At 39.5% G+C, this 26302-nt stretch overlaps 1 protein-coding gene across 5 annotated transcripts in view; it reads left to right on the top strand.

Annotated features, from left to right (window-relative positions):
- Positions 1 to 26302, top strand: part of nktr (natural killer cell triggering receptor) — a 47297-nt gene that overhangs the window by 11135 nt on the left and 9860 nt on the right. For 2 of the 5 annotated variants that reach the window (XM_084702618.1, XM_084702616.1), the window contains exons 4-11: positions 81 to 188; positions 15248 to 15292; positions 16160 to 16247; positions 22445 to 22474; positions 22600 to 22745; positions 24236 to 24452; positions 24573 to 24746; positions 24928 to 25015. In XM_084702618.1, coding sequence (XP_084558744.1) covers positions 81 to 188; positions 15248 to 15292; positions 16160 to 16247; positions 22445 to 22474; positions 22600 to 22745; positions 24236 to 24452; positions 24573 to 24746; positions 24928 to 25015 — 896 coding nt within the window. Of the gene's footprint in view, positions 1 to 80; positions 189 to 15247; positions 15293 to 15560; positions 15587 to 16159; positions 16248 to 22444; positions 22475 to 22599; positions 22746 to 22958; positions 22998 to 24235; positions 24453 to 24572; positions 24747 to 24927; positions 25016 to 26302 lie in introns of those variants that run through there. The other 3 variants (XM_084702619.1, XM_084702617.1, XM_084702620.1) reach the window with 3 other exon arrangements.

The following is a 26302-nucleotide window of genomic DNA, read 5'->3' as shown; positions in this document are numbered from 1 at the left end:
AGTGCTTCTACCCTTCTTGTACTTAACTTCTGAACTGTGTTCCTTTTTTGCAATTCAATGTGCTCCTTGTCTGTTTCTAGGTGAAAAGGGAACTGGAAAAACCACTGGGAAAAAACTGTGCTTCAAAGGCTCCACATTTCACAGAGTTGTGAAGAACTTCATGATTCAAGGAGGAGACTTCACTGAAGGTTAATCATTAACCTTACCCTTACTCATGAATAAATAAACATATCAGATCAGTTATGAGTATAGCAATATGTATAATTGGCTAGCGGCAGCAAACTAACTAGCCACATTCAGAAACCTCTGGACGTCACACGACGCGTGTGTTCATAACAAGGCCTGTACAATCAATACCAGCTGTGAGTTAGTGGAGACTGACTCAGTGAACAACAAGTCTTAAGTCATTTTGCTACTTCTATTGCTAGTTACGGCTGACAAAAGAAAAATACAGCCCAGGGTGGTGTTTTCAAAGAAAACATAGCTCGCTACATCCGCGGTGTCGCCCTGTTTGTTTAGCAGATATCTAACAGGTCAGATGAAAAATATGAATGAATATTTGAAATATGCATGCTTGGCTAAATGCTAGTGCAATCTGCTCGGTCGTGTCCCTCTCTCCACATCACTTGCGCACTACAAAATCATTCAGTAAAATGTAATTTATTATAAAGAATGTCACACACGTTGGGGGTTGGACGGCAGTTGGTCTATAAGTATGTGGCCCGACATTATCAACATTCTATTGTCAGCTGACGATCACGTAGTTGTCCCGAGTCAAAAGTATAAACACACAGAGACATCATAAACATTCAATGGTCTAATTAGATCAATAAAAATATTTATTGTGCATCATTTATTGTCAGGGCACTGTACAAGTAGGCCTATTACACATATGAGAGGCAAGTGTAACTTATTTAGAAATTCTCACATTTCTTTGAAATTAGTCTTTTTATTTATTACTGTAACAGTGAGCCGTAGCACATTATTTGTGCCAACGAAATTTGATAAATCAAGTTGGCGGCCAATCTACAACAACTAGAAGTACAGATAATAGACAGTGAATCAAATCAAATCATATCAAATTTATTTGTATAGCCCTTTTTACACGCAAGCATGTCACAGAGGGCTTCACATACGCCCATAGAACTGCCCCTCAACCAACCTAAACCCTCAAGGAAGACAAGGAAAAACTCCCAGAAAAACTCCCAACGGGAGAAAAAATGGAAGAAACCTTGGGAGGAGCAATTCAGAGAGGGATCCCCTCCTCCAGAGACGGTTGGCAAGTGAACATTGTTATAACAGAAGCAAACTATTTCCCAACTCCATTCAGCTATCTTTCTAGCGCAGTTCCCATAGAAGTCGATCAGCCTATAATAGGGGGGTATGTTTTCATCCCTAGTCCTTACCTCTCAGTTTCGAGGGACAAGGGCTAGGGGTAAACTAAGGGGTAGGGGTAAAGGGTAGGGGTAAGACAGAGAATTGGGATTCGGCCTTGGTCTCGATGTGGCTACATCATATTCGACGTCAAACTATGAAAAATAAACCGTTGTTGCTTTATTTGTCTTAAATAATATAATCTACCACTTATGTTGAACATTTCGTTAATTCAGCAATGACACAAGCAGGAATCAGATCTCACAAAATATTTATTTTAGTTTGACCTGGTAAACTGTGAATATATCTTTACGGCTGTTTGGAAGGTGCGATTTCCCATCCCCCTTTTAAGGATCAATTGCGTCAATGGATGTGGTCCCCTAAGTTCCCTTCAACATATAGTCTAAAGTGAAGTTACCGTCAACATTTCAAGCATTCCAATGCTTACACAGCTCTTTCACCACCTCAAGAATAAGCCTACATTTCCTTAAGCTTTCTAAGATGTGGTAGAATACTCAACCATTTATTGTAACTCTTTTGACTATACCAAACACTATACCTCTTGATACACAACAAATGCATGCATTTGTTGTGTATTGGCTAGGGCTGTCCCCACTCAGTCGACTAGTCGATTTTCTGGTCGATATACTCTTGGTCGACTAAGATTTTTTTTAGTAGAGCTGCCGAATGGCAGTGTGAGATCTGATTCTTGCTTGTGTCATTGCTGAATTAACGAAATGTTCAACAGAAATGGTAGATTATAATACTTAAGACAAATAACAGGGCTCCAGACTAACTTTTTTTACTAGGAGCACAGTAGCCCCTGACTGAAAATTTTAGGAGCGCAAGCAGAACATTTAGGGGCACACCTTATATTGACCTGCAATGCATTTATTAATGTAACTAGAGAGGGTACAATTTAGTGGCAATGGTTTAGACCCTTTTTAGGAGTGGTCAAGCACCCCTAAATTTAATTTCAGCACCCCTAAAAAATAATATATTTGTAAAATATATTGTTTATTATCATTTGATGTTGATAGTTCATGAAGAAAGGGACATCCTTAGTGTTTTCATTCAATATTTTGCATAATAATGCATAAATGTATCAATTGTTATCCAGTGAAATTAGGGATTTATATTAGCAAGGGGTTTACGTTTAGCACTTTCGTAAGGCACTGTATTCATGTCACATTCTCATTGGGGGCTGAGCCCCCGTAAAGGTTTGATCTTAGAATCGCCCCTGGGACAATTTCTGGGGAAATTGTGGGGTGTGACTGCGTCGGTTGCAGATGGGTCAGTTTTTTTACTGTTATTTTTACAACTGATATAAAGCGACACACCATATAAGCTTGAGTTTAAATACATTATTTAATGTGACATTACGTAGCCTACTGTACATGCAAGTCTTAGTTAATGACTTAAATGTATGATGCACTTTTCAATCAGTCCTCCTACACCACAACACGATACTTGCTGAGTATAACAGCGCAACAGCTCAAACACAGGCAGGGATACAGTAGCAACGCTAGTGCTAAATAAGTATTTAGCTGCTAGGCTCCATGACGCCGGGTAATAAAGGCTCGTGAAACTGCTCACCAAAAGAACGAAGGGGAACCCACTTGTCTGGCAGATTACGATGTTCGTAGGAACCTAGCGAAAAATAGCCTTAACTTCCCAAGACTTTTAGCAAGGTTTATAGGTACCTAGTGAAAAACAGCCTCAACTTTCCTAGACTTTTAGCTACGGTACTAATACAGAAGGAACACTGATAAGTCTGACTAGAACGTCGTATCTATGCGTTGTTGCTAACGTGTGCTAACATTGTGCACACCTAATGAATTCAACATTTGTAGGTCACACGTGCGCGAGTGTTTGTAAAAAATGCTTGCACTGTCTCAAAAACTGGTTGCAAAATGCGACCATTTGGTTGCAGTCTGGAGCCCTGAATAAAGCAACAACGGTTTATTTTTCATAGTTCGACGTCGAACTCGTTACTCGAACACGTTAGCTCATGCTAACGCGCTGGGTTGAAAAATGGTTATGCCTATTATAAGAATCACATCCAAATCAAATGACATTATCTTCTCCGGCCAAGACAACAAAATCTTTCTCTGTTGCACCGTTCCCCACTCAGCTTCTACATAAGTTTAGCCTGGCTGCCAGCCCAACTTCTCCCCGCCCATAAAAAAATTGGGTCGGGATGTTTGGTCTGGAGGGTCTCGTATTGGGAACAACTACATAAAACCAGGATCTGGACGGACCAATGAAATTGCCAGGGCGGGCTTTATACGATGATGGACAGATGATCATCAGTAACGTAATCAACAACGTCACAAAAGAGCCCTTGGGTTGAATTCGTTTTCAACAAACAACATATTACATTGCTCTGATTGGTTGTAGGTCTATCCAATTGAACAAAGAGTATTTGTTTTAGGAGTTCGGTTAAAACACGCCCCATAGTCACAGCACAACGGAGAGTTTTCAGACTCATATTCTGACTAGAATTATGAGTATGACAACGTCAGGGTATGTAAGTTTGCATGCTGCAAGTTCAGGCAGTGATAAGCGTGCTCTGATTATTTGCATGTTAAACAAACAATATTTTAAATTTGTAGTACATTGTAAGAGATACTAAATACCATCGGCATTCGGTTACAACAGGACTGGTGATACGTGTCTTATTGTTAGTAGGCTTTTAGCGGCCAAATCTGCAATGTCCAGCAGCCATTGAGTCAGATTGCGAAAATGTTTGTAAAAAAAAAAAAAAAAAGTTTCAAATTTTGATTAGTTGATTTTTCAATGTTTTTTATTTTTATTTTTTTATTTTTTTTGACAAATATTTTTATTGGTTTCACAGGTTACAAAAAAAAAAGGAACAAATTACATCACGGCTTATTTTCTATCTTCCTTCAAAAGCACCTCCTTTCAACCCTCCCTCCCTCCCTCCCTCCCTCCCTCCCTCCCTCCCTCCCTCCCTCCCTCCCTCCCTCCCTCCCTCCCTCCCTCCCTCCCTCCCTCCCTCCCTCCCTCCCTCCCTCCCTCCCTCCCTCCCTCCCTCCCTCCCTCCCTCCCTCCCTCCCTCCCTCCCTCCCTCCCTCCCTCCCTCCCTCCCTCCCCAGTCAGCCATACTACACTTTCTACGCTGTACAGAGAATGGAAAAGAAAAAAAAAATAATAATAATAACAATAAAACAATATAATGTACAATGCAACATACATTAAATATGACAAAAGCCATTGGGGAAAGACAAACAAAGGGGGGGGGGGGGGGGGGGTTCAGTAAAACAAATCAGAAAGGGGATAAGGCAACAAGGTCAGATTGTAACCGAAGTATCCTGAATATGATGACAGTACTCATTTATCTTCAAGGGTTTTTAACTCTTTTATGTATTCCAGTGTTGGGTTCCAGTTTAATTCAAATTTCTCCGGAGAACCTCTTATATTGTACTTAAGTTTTTCTAATTTGAGAAACATCATTAGATCTTCTAGCCATGTGGATGCCGAGGGGGCAAGTGGTGACTTCCATCCTAGAAGTATTCTCCTCCTCGCTAGTAAGGACGCGAAAGCAATAGTGTCTTTTGCCCACTTCGTGAAGTTCTCATGATTTGGTATTACCCCAAAAATACCGACTTCTTTACTTGGTGACAATGTAACGTTTAGAAATTTGGACAAATGACTAAAACTATCTGTCCAGTAATCACAAAGGCGAGGACAAGACCAAAACATATGTGTCATGTTTGCTGGGGATAAATTACACCTGTTACAAGTGTCTATGACATTAGGATATATTTTAGAAAGTTTAGAGTTAGTATAATAAGTGCGATGGACCACCTTAAACTGTATTAAACTCAGCTTTGCACAAGATGTACTCCCATTCACTCTGCTGAGTGCCTCCTTCCAGTCATTGTCAGTTATAGGGCAACCCAGTTCCACTTCCCAGTCTTTTCTTTTCTGATCTAGAGGGGTGACTGTGAGTTGGGAAATTGAAGAATATATTCTGGAAATTAGGCCTTTTTGACTGGTAGGAATGTCCAAAATTGAGTCGACTGCTGAATCAGGTGGGGTGGTTGGAAAAACTGAATTATTCAGCTTGGCAAAGTTACGGATCTGGAAATAACGAAAAAGATGCGTCTGTGGAAGGTTAAACTTTTCACTGAGTTTGGCAAAGCTAGCAAAGGAATTATCAGTGTAAAGGCCTCTTAAATTTGTAAGGCCCGACCTTTGCCAAGACAAAAAGGCTGCATCAACACTGGGGGGAAGAAAAAGATGATTGTTGCAAATGGGAGTATGGTTAGATACCCCCTTGAGGCCAAAAGTTAGTCTAAATTGAGACCAGATCCTTAACGTAGTGATAACAATAGGGTTGCCTGTGTATTGAGTTGACTGAATGGGTAGTTTAGATGTGAGCAAAGCCAAAAGTGAAGTGGAAGGACATGAACTAGCCTCAATCTCACACCAATTTAGCGTCGGCATCCGAACCCATAGAATCATTTTTTGTATGTTGGCTGCCCAATAGTAATTTCTTAAGTTTGGGAGCCCTAGTCCACCAACTGATCTGTCTCTTTGTAAAAACCCACGCTTGATCCTGGGGATCCCATTTTTCCATATAAAGGAGGAGATCAGATTGTCAAGAGAGCTAAAGTATGATTTTGGCAAAAAGACTGGCAGACACTGAAAAAGATATAGAAATCGCGGAAGTACATTCATTTTTATGCAATTTATCCTACCTGCAATTGTTAAATGCAGAGCCTTCCACCTTTCTAAATCTAGTTTGATCTGTTCCATCAAAGGTAGAAAATTGTTTTGGTAAATAGTTGACAAATGTCGACAGATATTCACCCCTAAGTATTTAAAGCTGTCTCCAGACATCTTAAAGGGAAGATCTCTGTCGATAATTTGTGGAGCTGGGTTATTAACTAAAAAGCATTCACTTTTTGAGTAGTTCAGTTTATAGCCTGAAAAGATACAAAATCTGTCTAATAGTTCAATTATGCAAGGGATAGTGGTCAGTGGATCAGAAACATACAACAGTAGATCATCTGCATAAAGTGAAAGTATATGCCTGCTGTCACCTCTAAAAATCCCCTGAATATAGTTGGTTGATTTAAGTGCTATAGATAATGGTTCGATCGCCACCGCAAATAATAGGGGACTCAGGGGACAACCCTGACGTGTAGACCTGGAGAGTGTAAAGTATTGAGAACTCATTCCATTTGTATTCACTGAAGCTTTGGGTGAAGTATATAGTAACTTTATCCATGAAATGTATTTAGAACCCATACCGAATCTGTTAAGGACATCAAACAGATACCCCCACTCCACCCTGTCAAATGCTTTCTCAGCATCTAGTGAGACCACTACCTCTGAAGTTTCAACAGGAGCCGGGGACAGAAGGATATTAAGAAGTCTGCGAATGTTTGAGAAGGAATGGCGATTTTTCATAAATCCTGTCTGGTCAGACGATATAATGTCCTGTAAAACAGATTCCAATCTCACTGCAAGTATTTTAGCCAGAATTTTATAGTCGTTATTCAAGAGTGAGATCGGCCTGTAGGAACCGCACTCATTACTGTCTTTGTTTGGTTTTAACAATAAAGTTATGGAGGCCTCTGTGAGGGTTTGAGGTAAGGTTCCTTGAGTCAAGGAGTCATTAAACATGTTAAGAAGAAGAGGGCTTAGTTTATCAATGTGTTTTTAAAAAGATTTATAGGGTAACCATCTGGGCCAGCCGCTTTGTTGCTTTGCATCAGTTTAATTGCATCAGTAATTTCACTAATTTTCAGAGGTTGATCCATAACATTAGCTTTGTCAGGAGTGATGGATGGAAATTCCAAATTATCAAGAAATTCCGTCCTGTATGTGTCAGTGTTAGAGGCTTCAGAAGTGTATAGATTAGAGTAGTAATTTTTAAAGGTATCATTAATGACAGATGGGACTATTGTAAGTTCTCCAGAGGAAGTTCTTATTTGTTTAATTTGTTGAGATGCTGTTCGACTCTTGAGCTGGTGAGCTAACAGTCGTCCTGCCTTCTCACCATGTTCATACAAAAAACCTTGTGAGCGCAATAGTAATTTTTCTGTCTCATGTGTTGTAAGTAGATTATAATCCATTTGCAAATTTTGTCTCTCTTTTACCAGCTCTGGGGATGGTGATACTGATAGTTTGTTATCCAGATAACTAATACTTTCCATCAGCTGCTCTTGTTTTTGTCGTCTTATTTTATTTAAACTTGCAGAGTACGATATAATCTCTCCCCGAATAACCACTTTTAATGTTTCCCAAAGCAAAGATGGAGATATGGAATCTGAGTTGTTGTTAATAAGGAAATTATCAATTGCTGCAGAAATCATGCAATTAAACGCATTGTCATTAAGCAGTGTGCAATCCAACCTCCAGGGGGGGCGTGTTTTTTGTAAGAATCTGAAGGAGAGGTCAAGAAGCAATGGCGCATAATCCGATATGACTATGGTTGAGTATTCTGTGTGACTGACAGTTGGAAGGAGATCGTTACTAATGAAAAAGTAATCTATTCGTGAGAAACTTTTATGAACCTGAGAGTAAAATGAAAATTGTTTCTTATCAGGGTAGCGGAAACGCCAAGGGTCCACACTTCCTATTTGGTTCATGAAAGATGAGAAGGCTTTGGCCATTTTGGATGGTGGGTGTTGTCTGGAGGGGGATCTGTCCAGTAAAGGATCCATTGCACAGTTAAGGTCACCCCCCCAAAATTAGTTTATGATAGCTCAAATCTGGAAGAGATGATATCAGCTTTGTAACAAATGCCTCATCATCCCAGTTGGGCGCATACAAGTTTGCAAGAGTGACTGCTTCATTGTTAAGACAGCCTGTAACTATAATGAATCGGCCTTGATTATCAGCGAATGTATTAGATGGGGTAAACTGAATTTTTTTTATGGAATAAAATAGCTACACCCCGCACTTTGCTGCTAAAGTTGGATTGAAAACATTGGCCAGTCCACGATGCCCTCAATCTGTGTTGATCTTTGGAGATCAGATGTGTCTCCTGCAGGAAAGCCACATCTGTTTTCAAATGTTTTAGATGAGATACAATTCTGCCCCTCTTGACTGGGCTATTAAGCCCTTTAACATTCCAGGATACAAACCTCAGGTTTGCTCCTTCACCTTTTATTACGTTGGCCATATGAAATAGTAAGAGGAGTGTAAAATAATGACACTGCCTTGGTATGAGAAGATGAGAGCAGGGGAAGGGGAGGAAACGAAAGGGGAGAGAGAGGGGAAAAAAACGAAAAACAAACATACAAAATAGGGGACATATATACCAACAATTGTAGTGAGGCCATACTCACCCACCACCCCCCTCCAAATCGTACACATCCACCCACCCATTCCCTTCCCAGAAAAAAACCCCACACTAAACTCTCAGAACGGAGAGTATACAATACTAATGCAAAACCTAACGTTCCTAAGCATGTTCTCAGAACTAGAACTAGCAGCAGGACATTACAAAACGAGTCACTTCTAGGCGTCATGCAACACGATCCCTAGTACATGAGCTAGGGGGCTCCTATTTAAAACAATGAATCCTGCGATTCAGAAACTAAGATCAGTGGGATGTATAATATAGGCCTATAAGCTAGGTTAATGTACACCTTCATATTGTTAACGGTTACTGTGTAAAGCTTATTGTATTTTTAAAGAAGTAAGAAAAGAAAAGAAAAAACGATAGGCCTATAACAAAATAAGATTTAGAGAGTCATCTTCGAAAGAGTACTTACAATAGTGTCTATTCAGTCAAAATCGACAGAAAATGTTAGCTTGGTGGCTGCAACAGACAACTCGGGATGAGGCCGGTCTCTTCTCCTTTGCAGCATACTAGACAGGGGTGTTGATGTGCTGGTCATAAAAGTCCTGGGCTTTTTGTGGCGAATCAAAGTAGTAGTCTTGATCTTGGAAAGAGACGTGAAGACGGGCTGGGTGTAGCAGGCGAAACTTTATTCCTTTCAGATACAGGGAGTTTTTTATCGGGTTAAATGACGCTCGTTGTTTGGTCAGTTCAGCACTGATATCAGGGTAAACTCTCAGTTCAGAATCACGATACGTCATCCGATGTTTCCTGGCCCATCCCAGGACTTTCTCTTTCTCTTGAAAATGAAGGAATTTGACGATAAAAGCTCTAGGCTTCTCTGTATTATTGTATCCCGGTCTGCGGAGGGAGCGATGAGCCCTCTCTATCTCAGGTGGGCTATTGAAGACCTCGGAGCCGGTCACCGTCATCAGCAAGTCAGACACAAACTTCGTTAGGACCTGGCCTTTCTCACTCCCCTCGGGTATGTTGATTATTCTCAAATTCGAACGCCTGGATCTATTTTCAAGATCGTCGACTTTGTCCAGAAGTTTACCGCATTGGGATTGAAGCGTTTTAACTGTGGTCTCCATCTCGGTGAGTTTTCCAAAGTTTTCCCCAGCCAAAACTTCTGTATGAGTGAGACGGTTATTAAACGATGACACCTGCTGTCTCAGAGAATCCACCGATGATTTGAGGGATTCTGTTGACTCGTGGATCAAAGCTGCCACATCGGTCTTAAAGCTTTCACGTTGATCATTGAGCAGAGCTTCGAGGTCGCTTTTGGTAACCGCGCCGTCTTCATGTTTGCTAGCCCATTCAGCATCTCTGGCCGCCATGTTAGCTAACTTAGCAGAAACGTTAGCTCGAGTACCTTGCTGTTTCGGTTTGTTCATTAGGCCTATCTCTTGACACTCCCATGTAAAAAAGAATTTGTAAATGTTCAAATTTAGGTCAACAAAGATGAGGAAAATAAGTTTAGAGGTCGTTCAGGTTAATGATATGAAAAGTTTAGCCGGAGCCCCCTTTCGCACGTCTGCTCACCACCTCGTCATGCCGGAAGCGATTTTCAGATGTTTTAATCGAGTCTTGGTCAACCAAAGAAAATCTCAGTTGGGGACGGCCCTTAGCTTTTCAAAACACAGGCTACTTCATTTTACCATGCAATTATTGTTGCTGCTAATATCATGACATGAGAATTGTGCTTACCTGTCTACACACAAATGGCTATGTAGTGAAGCCAATGCACTTCATAGAAGTCCATTAAATTGGTGTTATAACTTTGCATAGGCTACACATATTTAGCTATATACATTGGGGTATTCACGTTCATACCGGTATTCACGTTGTGCCATGATATGGATTTTGCCATATCATGGATATTACGATAGATGAATAAATGTATTAAGTACTGTTTCTGTTTGGTATAACATAAGTCCAGTGATACAGCCTAGTGGGATAATCCAAATTTGTATATTTTACACAAAAAAAAACATTTAAGCATGGACGCTGCACGCATTGTGCCAGCCAATGAAACTAGCGCAACTCCAGAGGAAGCAAACATTCATTGGAATAAACTGCTTTTGTTGGCAAGTGCAAGGAAGCGTTAATGATGTCTGAAAATATTAATGCCAGTGGGGTTGATTTGTAAAGCTCTTTCTTGTAAGTCACTTTGGATAAAAGCATCTGCCAAATGAATAAATGTAAAATGTCGCAAAGGAGGACTTGTGAATTGCAGCCTTGAAAGGCAAGGGAAAAAAAATTGTCCGCAGCCATTGAACAGAAACAGGAGATTTTTTTTTTTTGTGATGACACACATCTAGGATACGTCAAAAAAGCAAGGTCTTGGAATTTGATCCGAGTGCAAAGATATAATTTGTTTTCTCTTCACTGCGCTGAAATGAACAGCGCTCTGTGCTTCTAATGATTAACACAAAAACAACCTGAAGGCGTGAAAAGGTCGAATCTTTCAAGGGGGATTTCTCTGCTAGAGCATTCCAGATTTACCAACACCTATTTTCAGATGTTAATGTATGACATCATTTGAAAGCTTAAAATCTGCACTTTCACAATCTGTAAACTGCTAAATTACCTCGGCCAACAATTGCCAGTTTTCGCCAGAGCGTGTCACATATATGTATGTATACATATTTGTTGTAATCTTGTAGAATGCAATGAAGGATCCCAAGATTGACTGTGCGATGAAGCTCTGAAAGAAGTTTGTCAGCAGCTTTTTGTATAGTTTGAAGGAAAAAAAAGAGTGAGTTTATAGAGGCACAGAAGGTGAATCTGCCGGAACACTGCCTGAAGACGTCCAACCAGATGTGGATCTAGGCAGGACTGGTCAACAGGGTCCTAGAGCAGCATAAGGCCATTGTCCAGGTATTTTCTAATTACCCAAAAGTCTGACATCTCATCCCCTTGTGGCATGACATTGATGTACTTGAGGCGGTCAAGAAGTCTCTCAGCCCTTTGGTTGAATTCACTGATGCACTTTCTAATAAATAAATACAAGTTAAAATGAAAATACGTAAATGCATGATTTTTCTGGTCAATGAGTAATCATGTTTAATAATCATGATCTCAATATTAACCAGATTGTGATTATTATTTTTGCCATAATCGAGCAGCCCTTGTGTGTGTGAGTTAGGGATGGGGATTTGACATGATTTCACTATTTGAATAGTATCTGAAATGATTTTCAAATATCCGGATGATCTATTTTTATTTATGCGGTTCCGTTATGTAGGCTAATTAGCCTGACATGACGCAAAGCATACAGTAAGCACATGAACCACCACACATTCTGGCAATAATTGTGACTGATTAAATAAGGGTTAAAGGCTGACTGTTTTTTGGGGGTATTTCACACAGATCCTCTGAAATGTTCCCGGGAAAAACACTAGCTTTTCTCCTTTTATGGTATGCTCATTAATATTTAGATGAGCTGCACACTGGTTGGTTTTCAACGAGTGAAGCTGGGGAGCAAAAACGAAACACGGTCAACAGCAGCACTCGCTGAAACACCGAAGGTGGAGACTTGAAATAAAAACGTGCAAATAAATCTATTGTGTCTACACAACACTGTTTTCAACAGATTGACTATATATCATTTGAAATGATAACATTACTTGTTTCCACTTCTGTTGTTGAAGCAAACTGGATTGACTTGGGTGGGTAGAACGTTAAGCTACAGCTTAGCAACCAAACCATATCCTGATTCTACTCGGCTTCAGTTAGCTAGCTAGCTCTAAATAACTTGCTGAAAAATAACATGACCAAGATCTTGACAAACATGCATCTTGAATTGTAGATTTACATTACACAGGTTATTTATTTGAATGAAACAGTCAGGAACATGAATCAACGTTAGCCCCATTGCCAATAAACTAGGCTAAATTATCACACATTCTACCTATGCTCTTGCGTTAGCAAGCTAAACTTGTTTACATGTCTACAGTCTAGGTGTTACTAGTAACGGTTACTAGCAATGCTACCGTATCCTGTATCAAGCACATGCCTTTCTCCAGTTCTTTCAAATGGATTATCTAGACAGGCGTTAGCAATAAGCCAGACTGCTGTTCGTTTTCTGGCTATTTTTCGGAAGCTTCCCTTCTAATGCCGACTACAGCTAGTCTAGCTAGAGTCATTTGATGTGTGTAGAAACGTATTTAGCATTCTACCTGGTATGCTATATTATACAGGAAACGTTATCATTGCTAATAACTGTTAGCACAACATCATACTGTCCTTATAGGCGGTTGCAATGAGCATACGGTCGAAACAGCACCTATTTCCAGGTTCAGGTTCCTAGCAAATCCTGCTTGCAATTGTCCAAGGTTGTCAAAACTGTCTTGGGTGAAATGTTCAGAGCAAATGAATGATTGAGTGTCGAACTTCGCCGGGATCTTCTCATAGACAACAGCAGCCATGCCTGTTGAATGTTTGGCTCCTTGGGAAGACTGTGAGTGTTAGCCTTCCCTGTAGGCTACAGCCTGGAACACAGCATTTACGACCGTGGTCCATTTTCAATATCCTTGTTATAATTCAAAACGTTCTTCTTTGTAATTCATTATAAGTAGCTTACTCAGAGCAGCGCGCGGCTAAACTAGTATCGGAGATAGACGCTACCTCGGGCTGGTCTGGATGTAAATTCTGGGGCGTGACAAAGATACAGACCATAGCCAATAAGAGGGCGATCACCGGTCCTACGTAGGACCGGTAGCTTTGTTGAAAAGCTAGCGTTTTACAGCCAAATTTTTTCTTTTTGAGATTTAAATAGGAAAGAGGTGTCAATGGACTTTGATATTCACGGTATGTTCATTTTACCCACCAAACTGTCGTTATTCAACTATGACAAGGTAAAATCGGTTTTGCAGTCAATTGCCCCTTTAAATAAAGAAAATAAATGAAAGATCAATTCATTAACATGATGAAAAGAAAAAAAAAATGAAAAAGACACAAATGGAAAAATATTGCATATTAACTTGTAACTGGAATCTTATAGGATACGGTGCACCACCACACAAATGCAAAAATAAATAGCCGATTACGCTACATGGCTACGGGTAGATTTGGTAACAAGACTTACAGCAGAACAAAGGGTCACGTAGCCTACCTTTTTTGATTATGTTTTCATCATTTCTAACGTCACAACTATTAGAATTCATGACACATGGAAATATTCTTTTATTTTTGTATTTAAAAAAACGTTTTAAATTAAACTACGTATAGTATACGTATAACTACGTATAGCAATACTAAAGTATTGCAAAAAAAGTATTTGAATACTAACTTACTTTAAGATATTCGATTAACCACGCCCAACCCTAGTGCGAGTGTGTGTGAATGTGTGTATATATCTTAAAGGATCTGTAAGTTTTGTGAACATAGTAGTTTTGTCTTGAGTTAAAAAGGATTCAAACCAAATATCCCGCCCACTCTCTTCAAAGCCACTCCCCCAAAACACAGGAACTATGTGCTGCCTGACTACTGCCGGGAGGCAGATAAACAGACAAACAAGTAGGCTGTCCAGTCATTGCATTTGGTCCAAATGCCATCAGATCATTAAGTTTGGTCGGAACTAAAGGATTGTTCATGCTTATTACAGTCCTGCAATGCCCACAGATAACAAATGTATTTCATTTTACTGTCAAAGCTTTATATTTATTGGTTGCAGTCAAGTTGTGAAGTTTATTAAAGCAAATATTACAAAGTGCGTCTCAACAACATTACCAACGCTGCCTTTGAACTGTGCCTTATATAATAAATGTAAACACATTTCAGACATTTTGTTGACTTGATTTAAAATGGCATTTTTACGACAATTGAAACAATAAATATCTTGAATGCATAAGTATACTGGGTTACTTTTCAGGATTGACACAATGATAAGTGGATCCAAATATCCTTGAGGAAAACCTGCTCTATAGCATATGACTTCAGGCTTGGACAAAGGTTCACTTTTTCGTATGTAAATAAGCAGAAACACACAGCAAGGAAATACTGCCAGATGGACTTCAGATAAGTCTACAAATGTATTTGAGTGATCCTACTAAATACAAGGCTTTAAAGCCTGAATATTGCAGTTCACAAATGGCCTTGCTCAATGAACCCATTATTTAATGCTAAAGAAAGCCTTAAAAACAGATGTTCTTATAAATCCCATCCAGGTAGGACTCAAATTTGACATTTAATTTTAAAAACTATGCACATATTGGATTTTAACGTTACTAAGAAGACCAGAGAAGACTGCTTTAGAAGGCTTGTGTGTTGCAGTTTTCACACGATTTCACACGATGAGCAAGACTAAAAGTAAAGTTGACCAATAGTTAAGACAAGTAATGGGAAGTCTTACTTTATACACTGACTCAAGCTGTTGATTTGTTCACTGAAAAAAAGTGATTCTTACACATTTTGTTGGAACACAGTTGAAACATAGGAATAAGATATTTTGTATTGTCTTCAGTTAAAACAGATTTGAGATTGTTAGATATGAATTAGTGAATGGGAGAGTTAATTACTACTTTGTAAATCTGCATTCTATAGGAAACGGAAGAGGGGGAGAGTCTATATACGGTGGCTACTTTGAGGGTAAGGTATATAATATTTTATATGTAATTGAAACATGCTTCTTTTCACTTCTTCCCTTGATAGCTTTTCATGAGAAAACATTTGCATTCATTAATCATATTGGTATGCATGAGTTTGTCAGCAAATATAACTGTTGTTGCTGTCATTTTTCACCATGTAATGTAGACCTTTCAAAGCAGTGGGCTTTTTGAATCAGCATGGAGGTTGGCATTTTATTAAAGCTCCAATCTTCTTGCCTAAAATGTTCAACATATTCTCTTATTTATAGAGTGTGGTCTTTTGCAAAAAGTGAAGGTAAGATATGTACACAGCTCAGTAACACAATGTAAACAAAATACCTGTGACCTTAGTTAGCTAAAATTCTCTCAAAGGGCTGCCTGTGACCAGTATGTTATAAATCCAGGAGTTGAGTTCTGTCTTTTTATTTCTGTTATCGCATTAAGTATAGACACTTACATTGCTTGGATTTTGTAATTATGGTATTCATTTGAATGTTGTGTGTAGGATTTTAAAACATGGTTGGTGAGATGAGAGAGTTGTTACTGTATGAGCACAATGTTATTTAAGAAATGGAAAGACACACTATGGATTCTCTTCATTAGTTACATTGTTTAGGCTTATTTCCTTACTCTGGCACTTACTACACATTTAGTTTCACGTTTTAGATAAGTATGTGACTTAGTTTAATAGAATTCCCTGTACAATGTTATTATGAGGTTGCTTAGCACACGCTAAGAACCAAGTGCACTTGGCCAGATTGTTATAATGGGACATTGTTGGTCCTCTCTCCTTCACCCATCTCTTCCACTATCTTTCCCTTGAAGACAAAGCTCACAATCTTTCCTCTTCTTTCTCTGCTCCCAACAGATGAGAACTTCATTCTTAAACATGACAGAGCCTTCCTACTGTCGATGGCCAACCGGGGAAAAGATACTAATGGTTCCCAATTCTTCATGTAAGTAGTGTTCTACAAGGTGACTCGCAATATAAGTTATTTGTTTTCTATTCCTTAAAAGCATCCTAAATGTGTCTTGTAACTCCCACTTGGATTGATTGTAATGTATTTTGAAAGGCCACTGAGAAATAATTGAGAAACAGGGCTTAAGTAATTTTTATTAGAATGTATTAAGATTCTATAAGTTGTAGTATGCTGTGCAGTGTTTCTTAACAGAAATAACGCAGATACATTTTTCCTTACTTATAGTGCCGTTAGGGGTCAAATTGCCCAGTTTTGACAAAGCATGCAAATAATTGTTTGGTTGGTTAACAGGGCCAGATGCATGCAGTCTGCTTTAATGTCTACACTTAATGTGAGCGTGCATATCACGCAAGCGACATTTTTGGCCTTATTTCAGCGCAAAATTGTTTTTTGAGCTTTATGTAAAATACACATTGCCGTTTTCCAATTTATAAAACCTTGTCAAGTGAAGGTGATGTCTTTATCATTTCTGGCTCCTAATTGTCGAGAGGGGAAGCAGAAACATGCATCTAGCTTGGCTGAGTACTCTAATCAAGTTTGAGAGCGTTACCAACTTAGGTTGAATGCTCGAGGACCTTGGCTGAAAATGTGCATGGGGTATGTTTGCAGATCCGCCTGCATTGGAGTGCTGTCATTCAAACATGCTCGCCTTCACCCACAGCAGCGTAACGTTGGTACAGAGAGACAGGGAAGTGCTTCCACTAGGACAAGATAAAGGGTTTTTGTACAAACACGCACGCAAAGAACAACCGGTGACTAACCAAGCTAAAAGACTACTGTACTGTTAAAGAGGTAATTGACTGATTTTATAGGGTATTTCACACTGTTCCTTAAGGTCTCCGAATGGGATATGTAACATTGGTTGGGCTGAAAATGGTCCGGGGGCGGTTCTATGCACCCTAATGCAACCCTGTGAAATAGCCCTGGAATAAAACGAGGTTTTCTCCATTTTATGATATGCTCATGAATATATAGATGAGCTGCGCGCTGATTGGTTGGTTTGCAAGGAGCGAAGCTGCAAAGCAAAGATGCAACATTGCTAAACATGCATCATGAATTGTAGATTTACCAACACAGGTTATTTATTCAAATGAAACACGCTCAGGAAAACTAAATTCAACAAAATGATACTTACAGTTTGCGATTGTAATGAGCATACGGTCGGAACAGCACCTCTTTTCAGCAACAGCGGCTTAGCAAATCTTGCTACATTGTAGAAGATTGAGAGTTGGGCAACGAGAGCAAAACTACTTTATGTTTGGCCAACAATAATAGGCTGAATGGGGATTTGAACTCATGAGCATAAGATTACAAGTCAGTCTCTTTATCCTCTCTGCTACACACCAACTGTTGATATTTATGAATAGAAAGGGAAGAGTAATTGCTTTGGTCAGCTTTGCGACAAAGGTGAAGAAGCGGTTGACATTTCAAGGTAAAATTGCATGAAATTGTACATCAGGTACATCAGAATTATGTCCCTTTGAAGCCAATAATGTTTGAAAAAACAGTCAATTATAATTGATTTATTGACACATGGATATTGAGGTAATGTCACATTTACATAAATACACCCTTTTCAGACATATTGTATATCATTTCTCATTCCATTTCACCCTATATAAAGACACATCTGTGCGCGCACTATCCCCATCCATGCTGTTTCCCACTCTCCCAGCCCAAGTCACGCCAATGCATAAATACTGTTGCAGCCACATGAGGTGTAAATGTAAATAACCTCCCACAATCAGAAAATTACCCGCAACACTGTGTTCAGAATTTCTCAAATAAAGCTTGATAACCACAGATAATTACTCCCCTTAAGTGGATCTTTTTCTAGGTCCCAGCCACAATCTGGAATCACCTTGTTAGCAACTTGGCTAGGGCACAGCCCACAATTGAATCCATACAGGTCCAGCAATTGTTGAAGTAGAGGCCGACTCTCTCCTCCAGTTAAACTACACAACATGCACACTCGGTGACCAACGAGATTATATTAACTAACAAACATTACAAACATCTAACTGAACGAACACAACAACTGAAATCATTTGCCTGGCTGTTGTAACCGAACTATTTTCCAAATTTTCCACGTTTTTTGACCTGCCGCACTGCATGCTGGGTACTCAAGAGCGCTGATGCCGATTATCTAGCTGTGCTCCGACTGGGTGATATGAGATGCTACTGACGCGCTAAGGTCTCGGAGTCTACTGTATTAACAAGTTCTGCCCAATTAGCAAGCTATTTTTACTATTGCTGTCAGTTTAACACGTTATTAACGGCGTTGACGCAAACCAAAATAAACAGCGTCAATTTTTTTATCGCACGGTTAACGCTCTGGCCTAGCAAACTTTGTAGTTGTTGTGACATGCTGTTGCAAGAACTACTGACGTTAGAAAAACTACAACACCACACCGGATCTAGCTAGACCGGAAACAAAACAGGCACGCCACGCACACTTGTTTGGCTTGCGAGCCGGCGAAAGAGTGGTGGCAGAGCCCGTTTACGGATATCAGACATTCTCTGGTAGTAGGCTTACGTTACGTTTTGAGTGGATGGCGAGCGCGAGACGCCAAAATGGATGCCAATAAGATTCTGAAAGGAAAGTTTACTTTTAAAAAGTTGCCAAATGGTTCCATTGACAAGACCAAAGTGATCTGTGTGTTTTGTCGTTGTAAACAGAGCTATCATCGCAGCACATCCAGTCTGAAATACCACTTGATGGCCAAGCACACAGCTGATGTAAAAAAATATTTGCATGAAGCAATCTGAACCAATTTTCCATGTTGATAAGAGCATTAAAATTTGAAAAAAGAATGGGACAAAAAGAAATCAATGGACAATTTGATTAATTGTGATTAATTGCGATTAAATATTGTAATCGTTTGACAGCATTCATTTTTACTAATGTTTTGTTGGCATTTGAATGGTAATGCAAGCTAGTTAAAAACATTGTTAATTAGCTTGGCTAAACTGGTTTTCATAGCAACAGACATCAACAAAAGATTACATCAAAGATAACAATTTTGCCAAATCTGACTGCAGCTTTGTATACCATATTGTGTTATGGTTGTTTGAGTTTAACAAATTGCTAAATGAATTAAATGTCTGTTAAATGTCAAATCCAACTTTAAAGGTATAAAAGAGAGTTTAACGGCGAGCTGCGATTGGAAGTGAAATGAAACAGGAGCTAAAAACCGAGGTTGGGGGCTGTCGAGTAGGGACCACCTGTCCCACTTTGCGCTGTATCGCAAAGCATTTTCAATATGCAACGTGCGGGAAAAGGGGTGATAATGCTGTGCGACACAACCCAAAGCGTGACAGGAGGTCACCCTAGTGTCAAGGGGCAGGATGAGTCTGAGAATTTGGAGCGGGCTGTGGAGCAATTGACCGTTCCCGAAACTCCTCCTTAGAACGGCCCTCGTCCAATCGTACTTTAGCAACCGTTACTAAGAGAAGAAGGTCCGTCAAGCTTTGACATCTGAAGCACCGTGTGCCTACGGGACATGTCGATCTGACACAAGGTATCTTGACAGATTAGAGGGAGGCTTGGTTTTCTTTCCATTTCCAAAGCCCAAGGCACAAGAGGAACGGTGCTGTCGGTGGATTAAACAGTGTGGGAGACCCCACTCCCAACTTAATTTAGCGAATATCAACAAACACAAATACAGTATGTCTGCTCCACGGTAGAGCTAGCTAGCTTCAATTGACCGTTCCCAAAACTCCTCCCTTGAACGGCCCTTGTCCAATCGTACCTTAGCAACCGCTACTAAGAGAAGAAGGTCCATCAAGCTTTGACTCAGAATCAACATGGTTAAACGGTGTGCCTATGGGATGTGTCGATCTGACACTAGATATCCGAAAAGTTTAGAGGGAGGTGTGGTATTTTTTGCATTTGCAAAGCCGAAGACTCAAGAGGGAAGGTGCCGGTGGTGGATAAAACAGTGTGGGAGACCCCACTCCCAACTTAATTTTATAGAACATCACCAAACACATAGCATATGTCTGCTCCAAGGTAGCTAGCGTTAAGCTGCTAGCGAACAATATCTAAGATGTAAATTGAGAGAACATCCCCAAACAGTTATGATTCATGTAAACTAGTATTATTACCACTACTAGTGCATAACTAGTCACTCCAACAAATTTATTAATGTTAAAATCAAAATTTTAATGTTAACATCTGTAAAATTGCAAGCTGAGCTAGCCAACGAATGCCAGCAAGTTGCCAGGAGCTTAAAATACTTTATCATTGTTGAACAAAATGTCCCAACAAGCCATTATAAACATATTTTATTTTAATCTTTGTAGAATTTTGTGAGTGGGTGACCTATTCCTGAGTATCCCAGCCCTGTGCCTGCTGTTCAAGTACCTGGCCAGACAAGGCTACTTGAGACCTGTATGCTTTGGCTTCAATTTTTGTTGTTTCCCCTTAGTTGCTAATTTTAATATTTTGAATATATCCTTCCACTGCATATTGCAGGCCCTTCTGCCTGGATCTGGAAGATATCACAGAGGTATTACTCCAAAAATCCTCACTCACACTGACAGCTATAGCGCTTATCCCCGTACTCACCATGGCTTTTGGGTAGACAGTTCCGGGAATTGTGTCGGACGTAGCAACAGTAACTAAGGGGGCGTGGCCTGGGGAACGGTCAATTCAATCATATATTGACATACCAAGGTGAAATTGTTTATGGTACTTCAGAGTGATGTCGTCTTGAACCCTATTAGGTTTGAAAAACCATCAGTCAAAATTATATTAGATTTATTGACACAAAGATATTGAGGCAATGTGGACATTTACATAAATACACACCTTTCAACCATTTTGTGTTGCATTTCTTACTCAATTCCCTTTATAAAAATGTATTCTACACATCTGTAACAAATTTGACAGTACAAGAAAATTCATAAGTCTGACAATATGGGTCCTTGAGGGTTTTTTGTTGAGGAATAAGGCATGTCTACCAATTTACAGGCATTTCGGACTAATAGGGAGCTGAGGAAATCATATAGACTTTGGGCGTGTTTTATAGCACCACCTATTGGCCACTAGCCGTCTGGGAGTAATGAGTGACCTGTTGTATCATTGGGCCAAATTGGAAAAAATCGAGTCCAGGACTTTTTGAGCTATTGGGCCATTTAGCGAAGAAATATAATAATAATACTAACGAAAACAATAGGTTTCCTCCTACTCTCCTCCTCCCCTGGATCTGGCCCTGTTTGTTACATTACAATTTATTTTTTGTACAGTTTGTCTTCTTCATAAAACACCATCAGTTCATGAGAAAGGTAGCAATAATTTTTTCTTGGGTCTTTACTTTTTCTGCTTTTACTTTTGGATGAGCCCTGTTTCTCTTTTGAATAGAATATGTGGTATCATTTTGGATTGAGCATCCTCTTCCGCCTTTCAGCTTGCAATTAGAACAACAATCGTGCAGAGATGCATGGATTCATTTGTTTTGCCTACAAATCAGTTACAATTTCTCTCTTGCCATTTTTGTGTAAAATTTGCAGAAACTCTAGCATCCTGCTCTTCAAAGGTAATGTGTCTCTCCAAGGCTGTTTCTCATTCTCGTGTGACATGAGTATTCAAGTTCACTTTTGTAAAACAAACTCAATCTCATACGTTCTATGATAGTTGGTTGTTTTACAATGATGCCAAAAGCAGAACATGGCAAAGAAGATGGACCGTAACGACTCAGTAATCCTATGAAAAAATCCAGAACTGATCGATCCACACTGTACATAATGTGTTACTGGGCCTGGAATAACCTGTTTTTATCAAAACACAATTACAAAATTGAATTATGTCAATATATATTTCTGATATCTAATACATTGTCATACTGTTTTTAAAATGGTAGTTGATGTTAACTGTTACAGTACATAGTACAGTGTACTTCAATATACAAACTAGTTAATCTTTCCAATTATTTTGCCCCTATACTGCATCTGTCCTAAATTGTTTATTTACTGAAAGAGTAATGATTTTACATATCTGCTGAGGAATGAAAATCATCCACATTATGCTAGTTTTATTTGAAGTTATCTTGTTTGGTTTATTATCATTCTGTCCCTCTTTTCTCTCTACATGTCACAACAACCATATTTTGTTTATGGCCTGACCTGGGTCAATGTATGACTTGCATCTCCTGATTCTGATTCTCCTGCAGCACAACTAAATCAGCACCGCATCTAGATGGGTGTGTTTGGCTTTTTCTGAACTACATTATTTTGTATGATTTGTAATATTAATTGTACTTTAGTCAAATTATGGTGACATTTCAATCAATGTAATACAGCCCAAACTGTCTTAATGTCCCTGCAGAGTCCACGTGGTATTTGGATTAGTCATTTCAGGTTTTGAGGTGATAAAGAAAATTGAGGGGCTAAAAACGGATTCTGCCAGCAGGCCCTATGCTGATGTCAGAGTGATTGACTGTGGACAGCTGATCACAAAGTCTGCTAATGATGGTAAGTGTATGTCTCTCTCTAATCCTATATTTCTTTAGGGCTAATGTTTGACCGAGACGCAATTAAATAGTACTTTTTGCCCCCAAAGTCAAGCACACAGGGCTGTATTTGTTGATCAAGCTGTGAATGGCTCTGCTCAACAATAGATTTCAGAGTCTTTATAAATAACCTTGTGGCTGATGTTGCCCACAGAATCAATGTCACTCATTTTAAGAAAGAGATCTTCTGTAAGAGGATAACATTTTGATACAGGTATGTAACCTGAGTATTAGTGATGCAGTCTGCATGGAGTGAAGTTGGCAGCTGCCACTATGTTCTCAGACTACTGTTAACTAGGGGTGTAACGATACACTCAGCTCAGGATTCTATATGTATCACAATATTGTGTGTACAATACAATACGTATCACACATTAAAATTGAAATTCACTGAACAGATTTATTTCCTAAACATTAAACAGTTTCAATAATTTTCTTTGTTGTACATACAATTTAGTTAACTCATTTCAAGCGATTTCTGTGAATGCAATGAATGCACGCATAACGCAGGTGCAGAGTAGGTTGCGTGCTGGTAGCTCAACCAATAGGATCAAATTGACATCGTATTGTAAAAGTATTGCTATATCTCTACGATACATATTGTAAATATGTTGTATTGCGATAGATTGTTTCACAATATACTGTTACACCGCTACTGTTAGCGTTTTTATGGAGCTCCAAAATGGCAAGCCGTTTTAGCAATGCTCCAAGCAACGGAGAAGCTGATATTATGGCTTCATGATGCTAGCCTAGAAATAACTGCTGGCGTTTGAACTTGTCATTGTGGTGGAATTTTCTATGATTGAATGTCTGAAGTCAGAAGAATTTGTCTTTATCTGTTTATTCTTGAAATCAAGGACCAATTCCAAAACAGTATCAAAAATTATGCCTGGAGTAGAAGGGCTCTCTAAAGGTGTCATGATCTGAACACTCTTTTATACAGTAATTCCAGACAGTTACATCATTAGTTCAATAGTTCATGTCTATCAAAAGAGGAACTCTTCAATAACAGAAAGTTAAAATGGAAATAGGTTGCAGAACTGGATACAGATGCTCAATATTAAAAAACAGAGCTTGAGACAACAGAAGCAGAACTTGTCAGCAAAAAAACCCTGGAGTATGGGCAAAACAACCAGGGTCAAACTGTCAAATTGTTAGATGTTTGTCAGCAAACGGAAACTTAAGCATTACTGTCTTAGGCTAAAAGGTTATGCCATTTTACAGAAGTTAAAACCTCAGCAATAATTGTTCTAGGCCAAAAAATATTATAGACATCTTAAAGAATAGCAAATTTTCGATTACATCATCACCTTTCAATCATTAATATTGTGATTTTAAATTAATCTAGTCAAGGTGCTTACAGTATACCTTAAATCTCAACCTATCCTCTATATTGCCTGTAAATAAAGAATGTAGAAGCATCTAATAGTACTCACTGTACATTTTCCACAGTTCTTGAGACCAAGAGAAAAAGAACATCCTACTCTGCAGACTCCTCCCTTAGTTCTCAGGACACTTCTCAATCCTCCTCTCCCATGGAGTCTGATAGTGAATCAGACCAAAAACAAAGACACCGCAAGAGGAGCACCAAGAGCAAGCGGTCAAAGAAGAGAAGGGGCATGTCGAAACGGGGGACCCCTAATGATAGAGCACCACCTACCTTAAGAAGGTGCATTTCCATAGTTCATCCTTAAACATTCACTTCACAACAATGCAAGGTGATGTCCCACCTGAAATGAGGAATTCATATAATATTTTATTTAACCAGTTTCTTTGCTGTCTTACACAGGCCTGTGGATGGAGACATGGTGGTCGCAGAAGAAAAGGAAGGAGAGTATGGAGAGAAGGAGCAGGGTGTGAAGAGAGAAAAACCTGTAGTTCGACCAGAGGAGATCCCACCAGTGCCAGAGAACCGTTTTTTACTTAGAAGGGACATGCCCACACAGGAACAGGAGCCATACATGTATGTGTTCATATTGCTGTTAGCAATATGTTTACCACAGGGACAGGGCAAGTTACATTTTTGGGAATTACTATTAAATGAGTGATAAATGAAGAAGGTAGTTTTGTCAAACAAAATATAAATATTTACTTTTTATCAATTATAAAAAGAATATTCTAACCATTGACATTGATTTTTTCAGTATGGTTCAAGAAGCATCTACCCTTCCAAATGACGTAAAACCGACAATCACAAAATCTGGTCGCAAGATCAAAGGCAGAGGGACAATGGTAATCTCTCATTCCTGTCTAAATGCTGCAGCTTTTATATTGCTCAGTTTAACTCATTTTGATTGTTTACAAGATAAATATTTGAGAATATTTGTTCACTGCTTCCACGGAAAAGGTTCAAATAAAAAGATCCCTGCCCAGTGTTTCCCCACACATAGGCCGAATCCCAATACTCCCCCTTCCCCGTACCCCTTCCCCTTAGTTTTGCGCGTTCCCGTGAGAGCTAGTGGTGTCCCAATACTCTTTTTGAGCTAGGGGTAGGGCTAAGACTAAGGGGTATACACCCCTTAAAACCAAGTAAGATCGGGAGCTTACTTGAAACCTAGGGCTCTGTGAATATTGCGCGACCGGCAACAATGGCGGCCAGATCATCGAGAGAGTCCGATAAATGTAATATTTTCGTCTTAATTAATTGATAAAAAATTGACAGTCTTGTTTTGTGTTATACACAGTCCTTAACATATATATTTGCAACCATTTTCCTAATTGAAACGTTTCTAAAAATCGCTAGTTTGGTACTTACGGTGCTGAATTGCACAAAAGTCCTGCATTTCTTTGACTAGCATGTCTACAGTTGTCAGTAAACTCCATGAGCAGCGAATTTCGTTTAATATCAGTGCATAACACTACTTTGGAGATATTGATAGATGTGCTAGATGACGTACCTGTAACCAAGTGGCGTCCCATTTCTTAGGGATATGCAGCCCTTACCCCTTAGTTTCGAGGGCCAAGGGCTAGGGGTAAACTAAGGGCAAGGGGTAAGGGAGGGTATTGAGATTCGGCCATAGACTAATTGTGGCGGTGCTCCACAGAATCAACACTGGCCGCCACATATTGCGTTTCGTTATAATTCTTTTTTTTTTTTACACAATCTAAAACACGCAGTGTATTTGTTCAGCTGCATTTCCTTTCCCTGGTTTCCCTCGGTCTCTCTGTCAGTCACGCGTCTCTCACACACACACACACAGTCACAACGTCAGCACACGTTAGCAACGACGCTATGCAATATCATTTACATTTAGTCATTTAGCAGACGCTCTTATCCAGAGCTACTTACAGTAAGTACAGGGACATTCCCCTCAAGGCAAGTGGGGTGAAGTGCCTTGCCCAAGGACACAACGTAATTTGGCACGGCAGGGAATCGATCCGGCAACCTTCTGATTAGGATCACAACTCCCTCACCCATCTGACTCCCCGATCTGACTCATCTGACTATCAGCGAGCCTTCAGCATTAATACCGTAACTAAGTCTAAGAAAGTTTAAGTTACTTTTCGCTAGGTACCTAC

Source organism: Hypomesus nipponensis, chromosome 8 (genome assembly GCF_054491055.1).
Source record: "Hypomesus nipponensis isolate SF chromosome 8, ASM5449105v1, whole genome shotgun sequence".
NCBI lineage: Eukaryota > Metazoa > Chordata > Actinopteri > Osmeriformes > Osmeridae > Hypomesus > Hypomesus nipponensis.
This window is presented reverse-complemented; position numbering and strand designations above follow the sequence as displayed.